The sequence below is a fragment of the Macrotis lagotis genome, chromosome 1, assembly GCF_037893015.1.
Source record: "Macrotis lagotis isolate mMagLag1 chromosome 1, bilby.v1.9.chrom.fasta, whole genome shotgun sequence".
NCBI classification, from domain to species: domain Eukaryota; kingdom Metazoa; phylum Chordata; class Mammalia; order Peramelemorphia; family Peramelidae; genus Macrotis; species Macrotis lagotis.
This window is the reverse complement of record NC_133658.1, coordinates 796,898,281-796,914,721: the sequence shown is the minus strand read 5'-3', so window position 1 is coordinate 796,914,721 and position 16,441 is coordinate 796,898,281. Positions and strand designations below refer to the sequence as shown.

Sequence of the window (16,441 nt, the reverse complement as noted above, 5' to 3'; positions counted from 1 at the left end):
AGTGGTACTGTTTTTTTTTTTTTGCAAGGCAAACGGGGTTAAGTGGCTTGCCCAAGGCCACACAGCTAGGTCATTATTAAGTGTCTGAGACCGGATTTGAACCCAGGTACTCCTGACTCCAGGTCTGGTGCTTTATCCACTACGCCACCTAGCCACCCCTGAGAAGTACTGTTACTTGCCCTAAGTGGCATTGCTAGTATTAGAGTTGGAGTCAGGATCAGGATTCAACCTAGAAGCAAAGTCAGTATGTACTCCTGTTGACTAGGCTCAAAAATGCCTTCTGTATCCCTTGGAGAATCCCCAAGAGATCAGTCTGGGAATATTCCAATTCTTGGGAATGATTTCCCTGCTCATAATACATCCAATCTGATCCAATCCAATCTAATGTAACCTGTGCAAAAGAATTGAATTTGAGATTGGTACCGGAGCAGCCTTTTGATATTCTGTCTCTTGGGGGCCTGTCCAACCCTCTTTCCAGTGAGTCTCACCAAGTGTTTTGTCTTCCTAGCCTGAGGCTACCAATGGCACTGAAACTTGAGTTAGGAAGACCTGAGTTCAGATTTGGTCTTATACACTTAAATATGACATTGGGCAAGTCTCTTAACCATTGTTTGTATCAGTTTCCTTAACTGTAAAATGAGTTTAATATTAGCATCTATTTTGCAGTTAAAAATGTTAAAATTATAGAATCACAGAATGTTGATGTAAGAATTTTTGAATGTTAGAATATTAGCATCATTGTAGCATTATGTGCTACTTGTTCTGAGGATCAAATAAGATAGATAACGTTTGTAAAGTAAGTGCACATGCATGCTTATTCCCTTCCTTTCCCAACCATATAGCTATCTCTCTTAGGAGAGGGATTATTTCATCTTATTTGGTCTCTTTTGTGGTACACACAGGTCTAGGCACAGGCCCAACTGAGTGGTTGATTTCCCCTTCAGTGGGAATGAACCTCGATTCACTGAGCTGCCCTCCTGTGGACTCCCCATAAACAAATGCCTAGGGGCATCTGAGATCACTTGTTAAGCCCCTAATATGTGGCAGTACCTATGCTCAGAAATGAAAAGTCTATAGACAGGAAGAGGGACAGAGCTCCACTACCAATGAAAGACAAAATGAGATAGGTAGACAGAAGAGGCCAGAACCGGGGAGGAAAGGCTAGGGAAGGAGGAATCACTTTCAGTGGAAAGGGATAGGAATTATAGCTTAGATTTTCATTGGGCTTGAAGGTGGACACTTAAAAAAATGACCCTATGTGCTATAGCTATTGCAAACATTACTATTCCCATTTTAGAAATGAGGAAACTGAAGTTCAATGACTTGGCAATGTAGAAGCCAGCGTTTGAACATTCCTGGCTCCAAGACCAACTATTTCTGTTATACAAGGATCCATCAAGGGAGTGGTATCTGAATTGGATCTTGAAGAGAAGAAAAGCCTTCCAATAGGGGAAGATATGGAAGGGAAAAAGTTACTAACAGGACAAGATTAGGGAATAGACAAATAATTCTGTCTCAGTTTCCACTTACTCCAGGAAGCCTCCCTTGACTGTCCAGGACTGAAGTGCCTGCCTCTTATCTGAGTCTTCTACAACTGAACAGGCATTTAGGATCATAGATCTAAAATAAGGACAGGGAAAGTAAAAAAAAACCCAAAACTTGTCCAAGGTCACATGTGTAAAAAGAGGAAGGGGGAGAGAAGGGGATAATTTGTCAATATTAATATTTATAATATCCATTAATAAATATTATTTAAATAAATGTTATAATTGTACTATATAAATATGTGATATAATAATTATATTAAATAATTGTTAATAATATTCCTTAAGTGTTCACAATATGCCAGGTATCATCCTAAGCACTTAAAAAAATTTCTTGTGAGGCAATGGGATCACACAGCTAGTAAAGTATTAAACTCCTGGGGTGGATTTGAACTCAGGTCCTCCTGACTCCAGGGCTAGCTGCCCTCATCCTAGGCGCTTTTATGAATATTACTTCATTTAATTCTCACAGAAACCTATGAGACCCAACAACCTATTCTCATTTTACAGTTGGGGAAACTGAGGCAAACAAAATTAAATGACTTGCTCAAGTTTCTGAGGATATATATATATACATATGAACTTAGGTCTTATTGACTCCAAGTCCATCCCTTGCTCTCAGTTTCTACTTAACTGTTACTAACAATCATCTAGAATTAGAATTTGAACCCAGGTCCTCTGAATACTTTGCCATAGTACCACAATGCTAATCTAAAGTGATGGGAAAGAATTTACAAATCTACAGTGTCTACTATGTCTACTATGTACATAGGAGGATGATATACTCCTATGGTTGCAAAGATGAAAAATAGACTTAACCCCTGCCTTCTAGGCACTTACAATCCAATGGAAAGGACTGGATGTGTATACAAATAACTTTGATAGAAGGTAGATAGAGTGACCTGTGAAAAATTCTGGGAGGGAGAGAATTCTTAAATTGGGGGGTTGTGTGGGAAGGGGTAAGGAGAATTCCTGGAGAGGGTAGCATCTAAGCTAGCCTTGAAGGAAGGAGAAGGATTTTCATAGGTAGAAATTTGGAGAGAAGATATTCCAGGTATGTATGGGAGAAATATACCTGAGCATATGACTTGGGGCTGTAGAGAGCAGGATGAAATCAGAAAATAGTGGATTGTTTGGTTTGACTAGAATACAGAACGAATGAATGAATGAGAATAGAGTTGAGACAGAAAATATTGGTTGGGGCCAGACTATGAAGACTGAGTGTTAGGATCAGAATTTGTCAATTTATCGTGTAAGAGGGAACTTCTAAAGGTTAATAAACAGAAAAATAACATGGTCAGACCTATGATTGAAGGAGGTTATATAGGCAGCATGTGAAGAATAGATACGAAAGATTAGTCAGGAAATCCAGTGAGGAGGCTGTTTTAACAGTCCAGGTGAAAGGTAATGATGATATCTAGGGAAATAGAGAGAAGGGGAAGGATGCCCAAAAAAGTATGGAAATAGACTCGATAGGACTTTGGGGAAGAACCCATACTTAGCAAGTATTCAGGGAGATGGTGAGGCTGAAAATACTGTAGGGAGCATGTGGGCTAGATAGGATGAATCTGAGAAAAGAGAACTGAACCAGGAGGAGGAAGGAATAGGAGCAAAATATTCCAAAGGTTTTGAGGAAGTGTTAGTGCTAGTTCAACCAAGGCCAGGAAGGAGAAAGGATGCTACAAGCCCTGGCCAAAGGACCAGCCCTAGAGGCTACTGTGGCTGGGCAAGATGCCAGGAGGATGAGTGCATTGGCACAGGGCCTGTTCCTCCAGGAAACCTTGGATGGCCTGCAAATAGGAGCAGGTGTGAAGTGGTGGCAGAGCCATAAAGATAGATAAGGGCCCAGGGGAAGTGGAGGGAGGGCAGAAGTTGGCCACCTCCCTAGAATCCAATTCACAGGAGAAATATGACCCTTTTCTTGGGGAGCCCTAGATCAGGAAGGGGGAAAGGAAAAAAAGACCCTTGCTCTCTGAGAACCCCCAGTCTGAGTGGAGAAATATGACTTTCAGGGATTTTGCCTACTTCCCCTCACAACCCTGAAGATCTTTGAGGACATCTCTGGGGCAGCCTGTATCTGAGCAGGAATCCCTTAGCATGGTCTGTAGTTAAGCCTCTTGAAAACCTCAAGTGAAGGGAAACTTAATCCTTTTTCATAATATCAGTTTAATTCAAATTAATTGGAAAGGAAGGAAAGAGGTATGGAAGGAAGGAAAGGAAGGAGGGAAGGAAGAAGGGAAGGAAAGGAAGGAAACATACATTTATTAAATGCTTATACATGCCAAACAAATATTATTTCATTTGATTCTGACAACATCCCTGGGAATTAGATGCTATTATTATTCCTATTTTACAGATGATGAAACTGAGGTAGACAGAGTTTAGTAACTTGCCCAGGGTCATACAGCTCCTAATTGTATGAGGCTGAATTTGAATTCAGGTCTTCCTGACTCCAGTCCCAGCTTTCTGATGAAACTGCTTTTATTCTGGATCTGGAATCAGAAAGCCAGGGTTCAAAGTTTGTGACTTTGGGTAAGTTATTTAGATTCCCTGGGTCTTATCATCTTCATTTTAAAAAATAGGGGTTTGGATTAGATGGTGTCTGAGACCGTTTTCAGATATGGCTCTATGGCCCTATGAAAAATTCATTTTAATTCAGTAAGTATATGCTATACAAGGCTCAGGGATAAACCAAATCTGTGCCTGCCTTCTAGGAACTTACATTCTATTGGGAGGGGAGGGAACCATATAGACACATATCAGTAAATCCATTCAAAGTAAATAAAAGTAGTTTTTCACTAAGGGAAATAACAATTTTGGGGGAGGGAGAGTAAATCAGGAAAGGCCTTATGTTAAAGAGATAGAATCTGAAGGGAATCCTGAAGGGAATGAGAGATCCCAAGCATGGAGGCCATTCCCAGGTGTTGGATAATTGTTATATCAAACTGAAATCTCATTCCTTTCCACCTCTTCTTCCTTGGGCTGCCCTGGAGAGTGATGCAAAATAAATCTTCACCTAGCTGGCCCTTCAAATCCAAGAAGAGAGTCTCTGCCTTATTGTCTGCTCTAGGCTGAATATCCTTCAATGTATCTTTTTACAACCTGGTTCTCATTCCTCATGAAATCTCAGAATTTGAGAGCTGGAAGGAACTCAGTATCTGTCTAGTCCAAATCAGATGACTGCCCAATATGACACATCTGACAAGTGAGCCCATATTCTTCTCCGAGTTCTCCTCTGCACCTGCTACAGCTTGTCAATATGGAGAGGTTCTAGGACTGATTGGAACAGAGAACAGCAGAACTCTCTTTTTCTTACTCCTGGATGCTGTGGCCATTTTCATACAGTCAGAAGGATAGCTTTTTTGGCTCCCCTTTTATGCCAGTGACTCATTTTCAACTTTCAGAACATGAAAATCCCCAATATGAAATTCCAAAGACATAAATTTCCTGGGGTTTTAAATAAGCCCTTATTTATCCCTTCAGGGAGCTTCTTTGGGAAATCCCCTACTCCAGAGGAACCTCATTCCTTTTCTGCTGCATTTAAGTCTGTTCCTTTTTGTTTGTTCTCAGGTGAGACAGTGAGTCCTTAGGGATCTCCAGGCTCTGGATTTCTAGGGTCCTCATGCTCATATTCACCTATCCTGTGCCCAGTGTTTAAATACTTTGGATAAGTTACAGGAATAAGAGCTTAGGGAGGGGATGTGCTAGCTCAGTGAAAGAGATAGGGTCTCTGTGAAGGTGATAGGAATTCAGTGATAAGGGTATGGAAGGAGCTTAGAGTGTATAGACTGAGGATACTCAGGATACTTGGGGCATTAGTAAAGATGATGCAGACTTTCATTGTGGGGGATGTATGGGAGCTCATTAAGGACAATGAGGGGGGTTAGTGAGGGGATGGTTATCTTCAACAGAAGATTGAATTGTTCCTCCCCATCCTCTTCCACCCACTTAAACAAATAGTTGTCAAAGGCTGGGAACTCTCATCAAAGATATGTGCTTTTCTCTCTCTCTTGTCTTCCTCCATCTGTCTCTATCTTTCGCTAAGCAGACTCTGACCGCTCTGCGGCTGAGAAGAGAACCTCTAGAGACATGAATCATAAAGGACCAACCCACCCCCTGGGACAGCTGGCACTGGGGTGTTAAGGGGAACAAGAAGAGATGAAGCTGGGAGAAGGATATTGAGTTCATTGGAAAGGATGATCTAGAGACTATGTGGGGGGCAGAGAAGTGGGTGGCAGAAAGGCTTAGACAAGAGGAGGAACATGTATTGGACCCTTGGAGAGAGATATCTGGAAAGGAGTAGGGGATGCAGGGATATAGCTTAGTAGAGGGAGGTCAAGGCTAAATTTAGCTGTGAGGACTAGGGCAAGACTCTTTCTTTCACTGGGCCAGTTTTTCCCTTTCAAAGGAAGGAGTTGGACTAGACCTGGGGGTCTTAACCTTTTTTGCATCATGAATTCCTTTGGCAATCTTGTAAAGTCTATGTACCTCTCAGAAAAAGAAATGCTACATTTCAGTTACAGTTTTAGTGAAATTAAAGATATAATTTTTCCCAATTCAAGTTTATAGATTTGCTGACATCTGTCCTGGGAATCCCAGTTGAAAAAGCTTTGGAATTGATGATCTGATATTCTATGTTCTAAGAACTCTCCCAACTCTTTTCTCTGAATCTGAGCCCAAGGTTTGGGATTCAAGTGAAGGGGAAGATAGGAAGGGTGAATGAGAGAATAGTCATGGAGTATTCTCATAGAGGGAGTAGAGAGGTGGATCTGGAAATGTGGGAGGGAGGAAATACAAGGGATTAATTAGGGGTTTGGGAGACCTTAGTGAAGGAAATGGCATCCAGTAAGGGGGATGGCGAACTGGGGAGTCAGGTGAGGGCTTAGTGAAGTAGGTATAGACAGACATTGATCAAGGGGCCATGAGCTTAGTTTTAAAAAATTTTTGGCTAACTGCACTTTGATATAATTGGTTTCCTTTGTATCTATGCTTTTTATTTTTATGCATTTAAAAATATGACTCTGAGAAGGGGATTCATAGGTTTCATTCATAGGGTTCATAGGTAGATTGTGGCTAGAAGAGGGCATGGAAATGAGCCCTGAACTTCATGGAGGGAAGAAGGGAGGAGATCAGGTGGGATCAGACCCTTACTTAGCAAGACCCAGGGTTGACCTGTGAGAAACCAGATTTTGAGTTCCTTCCCTCTCTCTAGCAATGTAGACTGGGCAGCGACATCTTGTGGCCTACAGGGGATTATCTACTCCCCATGTTTTCCAACCTGGGTGGGGTCCACAGAGATTCCCCCCTTTCCCTAGTCTAGCCTCACCCTCCTGAGCCCAAAGTCCAAATCTAGGAAGGATAACCCCCCCTTGCCCCACAGTGTTCCTCCATTCTCCTTGGCTTCTGAAAGGGACCACCCACGCCAGGGAACCCAGCATGACTGGATTCTTAAGCTCTCTGTAGATCAAGGGACAGCATGGGGGTGGAAAGAAACCTGCCTTTTTCCTGTGGACCCAGTGAAACTGGATAGAGAAACAGGGTGTCACAAGCCGAAGATGCCTTAGCATTACTGGCTGATTTCGGTTGGCCTTATCTGATCCTGGGTCTAAAACTCATGGTTCTCCCTCCCTCCTCTCTGTCTGACCTTTGCCAAGTCCCCCTTTGCCCTCCCTACCAGGCTTCAGGAGCAGCCCCCTCCTGTTCTCTCTTGGCTTCCATCCCACTCAGGGCAAAGTGATTTCTATAAACCTAATTAAGTGGAGGAGGCCTGGAGGGAGGGGGGGAGGCACCTAGGACAATTAATCATCAGGGAGTGACATTTGGCGAAAGATTGGCTGGGTAATTAAGCAGGAGGTGAGCCAGCAGGCGCTGCAGAGGGAGAGGTAGCAAGAGGATTCAGCAGCTCCCCATGCTCTGCCTGCTTCACCGAGTCCAAATTCCTCAAGCTGGCACCCGAGACACTCCATAATCCTGTTCCCGGCATCGGAGGCCTGCCACACACTTGTCCTTGGCATTTATGGGCCTCTCTGATTTTGGCCCTGGCATTCGAGGCCCATTGTCATCTCGTCCCTGGCATTCAAAGTTCTCCATGGTCTTGTCTCCATCATTCAAGGTCCTCCATGATTTTGCCCTTGGCATTTGAAGTTCTAATTTTGCCCTGGCCTTCTCTCTCCCCCTTGTTCTGTGGTAGCAGCCAGATTAGTCTCTTCAGGGTTCCCCAGATCACATCTGACTCATCTCCCCACTTTGCTCATGGATTTCACACATTGTAGTACTTTTCCTGACCTCTGCAAATGTATCTTGACAGATGAGGATGGTGACTCCTCTCATTAGAAATATCTTCTGAAAAAAGACTGTGAAAAAAAGGGGCACTGGGTTTGGAGTCAGGACTTGGGGACTTTGCTACTAATTACCTGTGTGATCTTGGCAAGTCACTTGATTTTTTTGAGTCTCATTTTCCTCATCTGTCAAATGTCAGATGACATTGGAAGGCCTTCTTGACCAGCCTAACCCACAGTGAGCTCTGATTGACCTAAAGAACCTGTCCTGGGTGTTCCAGTTTGACTCACATCAGCTCCCTAGACCCATAGCTTTTTTCCCCACGGTCTATGGTTTTCATGGTTTTGTCCTAACCGTTTTTAAACTTCCCATAGCCCTTTAGATATTACCAGCCTCTGGCCTTGCCTGACTCCCTGCACTCACAGACCTGGAACCCTAATCCTGACCAGCTTCCTCTTCTTTTTTACCTCTGCCAGGGACTCTTGAAAGTTGAAGTGTGAGCTCTGCTCCTTCTCTCCCTTCTCCTTCTGTCTTCACGGTCTTATAGTGCAGCTGCTCTTCTCCCTTCTCTTCTTCCTGTTTACATGTGTGCATAATGTTCCCAACTTGGAGCCTGGAAACCTGGGTGGCATCCTGATGCCAAAAAACCCCAAGTCATTTAGCTTATGGCCTCTTCAAAAAATTGAGAAGAGGAAAACTTGTACCCATGGACTCACAGCTTCGTTATGACACAGGACAGTGTGACTCTCAGGGGTTTTTTCACAAGAGACTGGACCAAGGAACTCCCTCCATCAATGTAGGACACTGCCTTCTAGGCATCTTATAATCTTATAAAGTTGTCCAGAGCCACAAGGGGTTAAATGATTTACTCATCCAATGACCATCCAATGTGTGTCTGAAGTGGGACATGAACCCAGATCTTGGCTCCAAGCTTCTCTACCCTCTACAAACAGGTCACTGAGTCACCTGGGAATAGTGATGGGTATAGAACATGGAATCTCTGAGTAGCAAGGTCCCTTAGAGATCACCACCCCAACCAGCTGCATCCAATCAGGGATGAAGTCTAGTGGTTCCCCCAGCCTCTGCATAAAATCCTCCAGTGAAGTGGAGCCCATTGTCTCCTGGATGGCCCCTTCCATCTAGAGGCAACACTAATTATGAGGAAACAGAGATTATACAGATTCAGAAATAATTCATCAAGGGAAGGTCATTAGATGTGCAGATACAAGAATTCTGTTACAAGATAGAATAGCTTAGAATGAAACATCAGGCTGACTTCCAGGACTTAGTCACTAAGCTCTTCTGTTGAACTACAGTGCCTGCCCTCCCTGAGGGCAGGCAGGATTTGGGCATATTTTCTTTGAAGCTCTCTGTGGGTGGGTGCAATTTGGGCATATTGTCTTTGAAGACTGTAAGCTCCCTGAGAGAAGGACCTGGGTCTGTTCCCCTCAAAGCCCTTAGCACTTAGTGGTTTGCAGGAAATGTTAGTTGAACTGGATGAATAATTAATTGAAAGAATTATATTTAATTTAGTTCAGAAGCTAGTTGTACTTCAGGATTGCTGAGTGACCTTCAGGAAACAACAGTCTTTTTCTGTGTCCTAGTTTCTTCTAATGGAGTCCAGGAAGTACTCTTTCAACACACATTGCTTTTGAGCCCCAGAAGAGAGGTTTGAGGACCACAGGGTGACCTTTGAGACTTTGGACAAGTGTTGTCTGTGTCTCAATTCCTTTGGTTGCAAAAATAGAGATAATAATATACTACCTGAGTTACAGGGTTGTTGCAAAGAGAGCACTTTGTCAAGCTTAAGTAGTTAACTTATAAAGCACCTACTAGGTGCCGGTCTCTCTGCCGAGCTCTTTACATATATTGTCTCATTTGATCCTCAAACAATCCCAGAAGTTGTTATTATAATCATTCCGCATCCACTCTCAGTTATCCAGTCTCTCTTCTGCCCATTTGTGGATTATCCATGTTTCCCATTTTTGTTCCTCCTCCTTTCTGTGTTTCTTCTCCCTTTCCTCAATTAGAGGTTGAACAGGGAGAGGAGAGAAAATGAAAGGGTTGGATATTTGGAAGAGGAGCATGGATTATCCATTTCACTGATCCATTCAGGGCAGGTGCAGGAGGCATCCAGGCAGCACCGTGGACAGAGGAATGAATGTTGAATGAGGAACATGACTTCAAATACTGCTTTAGATACCTAATAGTTATATTATCCTGGGCAGGACATTCCATCTCTCTGCCTTAGTTTCCTCATCTGTAAAAGAGAAGTAAGAATAGTATCTACCTTACAGAGCTGTTGTTGGGAATGATATAGCATTTATAAAATGTTTTGAGAAGCTTAAAGTAAGAAGGTGGCACAATGGATAGAAAGAAGCTAGATTTTGAGCCAGAAAGTTCTAAGTTCAAATTCTGATTCAGATACTTACTAGCTGTGTGAGCCTGGGCAAGGCACTTAACCTTTCTATGCCTCAGTTTCCTTATCTGTAAAATGAGGGTATTTATATCTACCTCTCAGGATTATGGTGAGGATTAAATGCAATAGGAAATGCAAAGTATTTTGCTTTATATATTCAATTATACCTTAACATTTATAATATATGCCACCCTAACCTTAAATTTATGCTATATAAGTGCTAGCTGTTATTAGAAAAGAGGGGAGACAATGTGGGGGGGCAACATCCATGGCTAATTATGTGTCTGTAGGCTAGAGCTCAGCTGATGAGGTCTTGTTTTTGTCTCAGAGATGCCGTCCAGGCCTGGGAGCGGCTGAGCTGCAGTGGGCTGGGCCCCTCAGACTTGCCAGAGAAGGCATTGACGGGGCTGACTGCCCCACTGGCTGCTGACAGACAAGGTAATGCATAGGTCCAACATGGGATGGCAGGGGTAGCAGGGGAGCACTGTCTCTGTCTCTGCCCGTCCCCGTTGTCTGTCTCCTTGTCTGCCTTCTTCTCTGGCCTTGTTCATGTCTGCCTCTGCTCCTGGCTCTATCTTTGTTCCTGCTCTCTCTCTCTCTCTCTCTCTCTCTCTCTGTCTCTCTGTCTCTACCTTTCTCCCTATCTTTCTTTCTCTGTCTCTTTCTCTGTTTCTTTCTTCTCTTTCCTCTCTGTCTCAATTCTTGTTTTTCTTTTCTATCTTACTTTTTCTATCTCTCTCTTTTCTCTTTCTCACTCTCTGTTCTCTCTTTCTCTCCTCTCCTCTGTCTCTTCTTCTGTTTCTCTTTTCTCTTCCTATTTCTCTCTCTCCCTTTTCTCTTTCTCTGTCTCTCTTTCTCTCCCCTGCCTCTCTTTTCTCTTTCATTCTTCTTATCTCTCCCTCTTTTCTATCTCTCTCACACACACTCTTTCCATATTACCTCCCAGTTGTTCCTTTTTCTTCCTTTGTTTTTGAATTTCTTTCTTCTAAATGTCTTGGAAGAGTAAGTCAAAAGCCTGGCTTCTTGCTTCTTATCTGTATGTGCTCTGGACAAATCATTTCCCTGATCTAGGCCTCAGTTTCTTCATCTGCAAAATGGGAACACTCATCCTTGCAGTGCCTTCTTCACAGACCTTGTGAGGATAGCACTTTACAAACCATGAAGCACTGTAGGACCAGAGGCTTGGTGTCAGGGTCTGTCTTTGTCTTTCCTTGTGGTCTTATGGCCCTGTCTCTTTCTTCTTTGGTGTCTGTCTCTCCTTTGGCACCTGGGGTTACTTGATCTGTGTTTTTGTTTCTCTATGTCTCTCTATCTCCTCTGACTATTTGTTTCTGTGTTTCTTTTTTTCATCCTGTCCTTCATGTTATATCTCTTGTGTCTTGTGTTTTGCTGCGGTTCTCCTTATGGTGACTTCCTTCTCACTGTCCTTTCTCTGCCCTTCCCCTCCCAGTGCTGGTAGTCCCATTGGTGGACAAGGAAGCAGGAGGCGTTGTGGCCACCATCCTGGTAAGAGCTGGGGACTAAGGGATGGGGGATGGGGACAGGGCTGGTATAAAGGGGTCATGATCACTCTCTGAGTGGAGCCAGTGTAGACACCTTGAGTCCATCCCTTCTCCTTGCTTCACATTTTCCTTTGTGTTGGGAGTTGGAGGAGAGTATCTCTGGGTGGGTTTATGGAGTGTTCCAAGCCTGGACCAGGTTCTTGCCTCTGGATTATCTAAGTCATCACTGTCTCTCATTTCCTGTGCCTCCCTCTTCCTCCTTATCTTCTTCCCCCACTATGGGGCCAAATCAGCTACATTTTCCCTCAGCATAACTCCTGTCCTCATTCAATTCTAATGAACAAAGATTTATTAATTTCCTTTTATGTACAAAGCACTGCCCAGGCTGTGAGGGTCCAAAGGGTCCAAAGGATGGGTCCAAAGACAAAAAAGACCTAGTACCTCTCCCAAAGGACTCTAAGGTCTATACAATTTGTTCAGATAAGGCATGGTGTTTTGTGATTTGAGAAGGAAGAAAAGACTAGTATCTGGGGCATCATGGAGACTTTGAAAGGGAGGTAACTTCTGATCTTGGCCATGAAAGATGATAAAGATTATGAGATTCAGGATGAGAACAAGGTGTGCTTCAAGTATGGGGAGTGGGTTGGGAAGTGAATACTTGGAATGGGGAAGATGGGATTTGAGACTACATGGTTGGAAAGTTTGGTTGGGAAGTAGAGACTGTGAAGGAGGTAATAAAGTTAGAAGGATAGACTCAGAACAGATTTCAAAAGGCCTTGAATGAAAGGTTAAGAAGCTAGGGTGATGGAGAGTCACCAAAGGCTTCTGAGCAGGAGAATGGTAGAGCTAGAGCTGATCTTTAGGAGGATTATTTTGGCAATTGTGCAGAGAATGGATTGGAGGAGAAGCAAGTAGAAGAACATCAACGAAGCAAGATGAAAGGATTTCATGGGGGCTTGTGTGTATAAAGAAGAACAGAGAATGGCTTCAAGAGACTGTTGTGATAGAATTGACAAACTCTTTCAGCTCATTGGATGGGGTGGGCGTAAGGGAGAGGAAAGATAGTAAGGATAGTAAAATAGTTAGATAAGGATAGCTCTGAATTATGAATCTGGGTGCCTGAAAAGATGCAGGTCATTTCAATAGAAATAGGAACATTTGGAGAAGGAATAGATGCATGGAATGGCAGTGATGAGTCTAGTTTTAGACATGTTAAACTTGTGATAGACACAATGCTTCAATGGTTCCATGAGGATGTTCATGCTAATCGTGGAGGTCAGAGCAAGGGAAGAGAGAGAGAGAGAGAGAGAGAGAGAGAGAAAGAGAGAGAGAGAGAGAGACAGACAGACAGACAGACAGACAGACATTGATTAGGGATAAAGGACTGAAAGCCCTCTGCCTAGAGTTGATTTTACAAATGAGGAAACAGATACCCTAGAAATCTAAGTGACCTACCCAAAGTCATTTAGATGGTATCACAGGCAGGATTTGTAGGATTTGAACTTGGATCCTCCCACCCCAGAGCCAAGGTTCTTTCTGCTTTAGCATGCTAATTGATCTTATCCTCTAAAGTTTGCCAACTGTTTTACAAATTTTCTTTTGTTTGACATTCAGGACAACCTTGTGAATTCAGTGGTGCAGGTATTCTCATCCCCAGTGGCAGAGGAGGAAGCTAGGGATTAGAGAGGATAAGACACTGGTTTATGGTCCCATGGTTACTTCACAGGCTGCTGGTCATACAGCTAATAGGTATCAGAATTGGCATTGGAACCCAGATCTTACAAGTTCCCTGTTATACCACACTGACTACTAATGATGATAATTGGACTCATGGGATCAGATGAGGTCACCAAAGGAGAGAACATAAAGAGGGAGAGAAGAGGATGTGGGAATCACAGGATGTTAGATGAGTTGGAAGGGACCTCAGGGGTCATCTAGTTCACTTCCCTTATTTCACAAATGAGAAAGACAAGGCCTGGGAGGGAAGTTGGAACTTTCCCAAAGTCCCTTTGGGTCTCAAAGACCCCAGGTCTCAAAACCAGGCTCTCTACCCTGACCCAGGATCTCCCTTAAGAGCATCCTTCCTGGGGGGGATATCATTTTAAAAGAGAACCTTGAAGGACACACTTTTAGGGAGCAAGAGACAGATAAATGATCCAACAAAGGAGCCTGGGAAGGAGCAGGAAAGAAGGGAGAGGGAGGAGGTTCAGGAGAGATGTCAGAACAGTCAAGGGAGGGGGAGCATGAGTATTCAGGAGAATGGGGTGGCCAGTGTGATCAGAACTGACAGAGGGATCAAGGGAGATGAGGGCTGAGAACAATCTTCTCAATTTGGCAGGTGAAATCATTAAACATCTTTGAGAGGAGAGTTTTAATGAAGTAGTGGGGTCAAGAGCCAAATTGCAAAGGGAAGAGAAATGAGTGGGTGGGAAAGAAGTGGACGCAGTGAATGTAGGCTGTTCTTTCTAGGACTTTGGCAGTGAAAGGAAAGAAATAGAACACTAGCTGAAAGGGCTGCCTGGGCCAAGGGAAGACTTTTTTTTTTTTTTTTTAAAGAACGAGGCAGACCCAAGAAGCTGCAGGGAAGGAAACAAGAGATAGGAAGAAGGAGAAGATGAGAGAGGGAATGATTAATGGGGTGAGCTCATGGGGGAGATGTGATGGGATGGGATCAAGGGCATAAGCAGAAAGGTTTGTTTTATCATAGAGAAGGCCTAGCTCTTCCTCAGACACTGGAGGAAGGAGAGAGAGGAGGGGCAAAGATGTAGGAGGGTTATGAGGTAAAGAATAGGACAGAGGGACTCGGAGAATGAGATTTGGGAAGCCAGATGGCTGGAGGCAGTGAGCCCCATTTGAGGGATTGTATCAGCTTTGAAACGCAGAACATATATGGAGATAGGGATATAGGGGGAGAAAGAGAGAGAGAGAGAGAGAGAGAGAGAGAGAGAGAGAGAGAGAGAGAGAGAGAGAGAAATACAGAGAGACAGAAGGTCACAAGCAGACAAAGATACATAGAAAGGGAGATGGGTTAGGGGAACTGGTTTTCCCTGGCTAGCATGATATTGAGGGAAGAAAGAACAATAACAGGACACAATTATTAAGCATTTATGAGGGGGAAAGATTGTTGGAGGGCAAGACCCACATGAGGCATGAACCAGGCTTGTAGGGATGGAAAATTAAGATAGGAAGGGGATGAGAAAGGATGTCTTATGACAGGAGGAGGAGGAGGGAGAAAAGCCAGAATGATGGTTATGTCTTAAGGAATCACTGAGCCATAGACTCATCCTGAGGGAATACAAGGCCAATCAAAGATATAGAACTGCAAGGGTAAAGGTAAGGACATAATAGAATCATAGAGCATTGGAGTTGGAAGGGCCTTAGAACATAGAACATAAGATCTAGAAGGCCATAGAACCCAGAATGTCAGTGCTGGGAGGGACCTTAGAAGTCAGAAAAGTCTGGATAGAAAGTATCTTAGATTTCTCTGTCATCACATTCAACGTAGATCAATGTATAACATGAAAACAATGTAAAGACTAACAGACTGCTTTCTGTGGGGGGTGGGGAGAGGGAAGCAAGAAGGGGGAAAATTATAAAACTCAAAATAAATTAAATCTTTCTTAAAAAAAAAGAAAGTATCTTAGAGACCACTGGATTCAGTGCCTTCATTTTTACATAGAAGGAAGCTCAGGTCTTTTGAGGACTGGGGGTTTGCCCTTGTTGACATCACTTCAGCAGCTGAATTAGAACTAGAAGCCAAGGGTCCTGACCCCCAGCCATGGGTCAGGCCCATAAATAGTCCCAACTCCTCTTTTTTCACTTCATCAATAAGTACCTAGATCAGATTCAGGATTTCTAATCCTTCCCCTCATGCATCCTGAATAGAGTGGATTACTTAGCTCTTCTCTTTTGCCAGGTCCTCTGAGCTGTCATCCCCAACTCATTAAAAGGGAATTAAAGTGATTCAAAGGCATCTGACCTTTTAGTTAACTTTTGGAAGAGAGGGGAAGGGAAGAGAACCAGAAGGGAGTCCCTGGACGTGGGAGGGTTGATCAATGACTCCTACCTTCAGGCAGTTCATGATCTAAGGGTGAGATATAGTTCTTACCCTTAGGGAACCCTCAGTCTGGGGGGGGGGCAGTCATAACCTTATCCGCAGGGAGCGCCCTCTCCCCAGCACCCAAAGGCTCTCTTGCTCTCCAGGGAATGTGCCTCTTGTTCACACTGACTTCCCACCATCTGCTTCCCTCCCTGATTCTCTTCCTCCAGATTGTCAGATGGCCTCCTGTCTGCAGAGGAGCTTGGGTTAGCAGATTTGGGATATGTCATGCCTGCAAAATATGTCCCTGGCCCTGCTTCCTCTGACTGGGGAAGATGAGTGATGATGGGATAGGGTGGGGAAGAAGAAGACAAGCAAGATAAGGGGTGTCTTTCCTGGTTCCCCCTTTAGGAGACTATGGAAGGGGGTAGGGGAATTTTAATATAGTTTGATAATTAAGACATTCCTGCCAGACTTTTACAATGACTTTGTTATGGATTTGGTAGGACTATCCTGGAACAAAGGGAGAAGAAATATTCTGGGTGATCCCCACAAGAGGGAGATATCACAGGGAGGTACATTTATTTTCAATATGAGCAAAAAGCTTGCCACCAATAAGGACCATATCTTTGAAGATATGCCTTGGAAGGGGCTACAT

General features: G+C 43.7%; 1 protein-coding gene across 1 annotated transcript in view; it reads left to right on the top strand.

The window, feature by feature from the left end:
• PDE2A (phosphodiesterase 2A) overlaps positions 1 to 16,441 on the top strand; it is a 117,846-nt gene that overhangs the window by 61,119 nt on the left and 40,286 nt on the right. The window contains exons 4-5 of the mRNA XM_074216795.1: positions 10,571 to 10,680; positions 11,693 to 11,748. Coding sequence (XP_074072896.1) covers positions 10,571 to 10,680; positions 11,693 to 11,748 — 166 coding nt within the window. The remainder of the gene's footprint in view (positions 1 to 10,570; positions 10,681 to 11,692; positions 11,749 to 16,441) is intronic.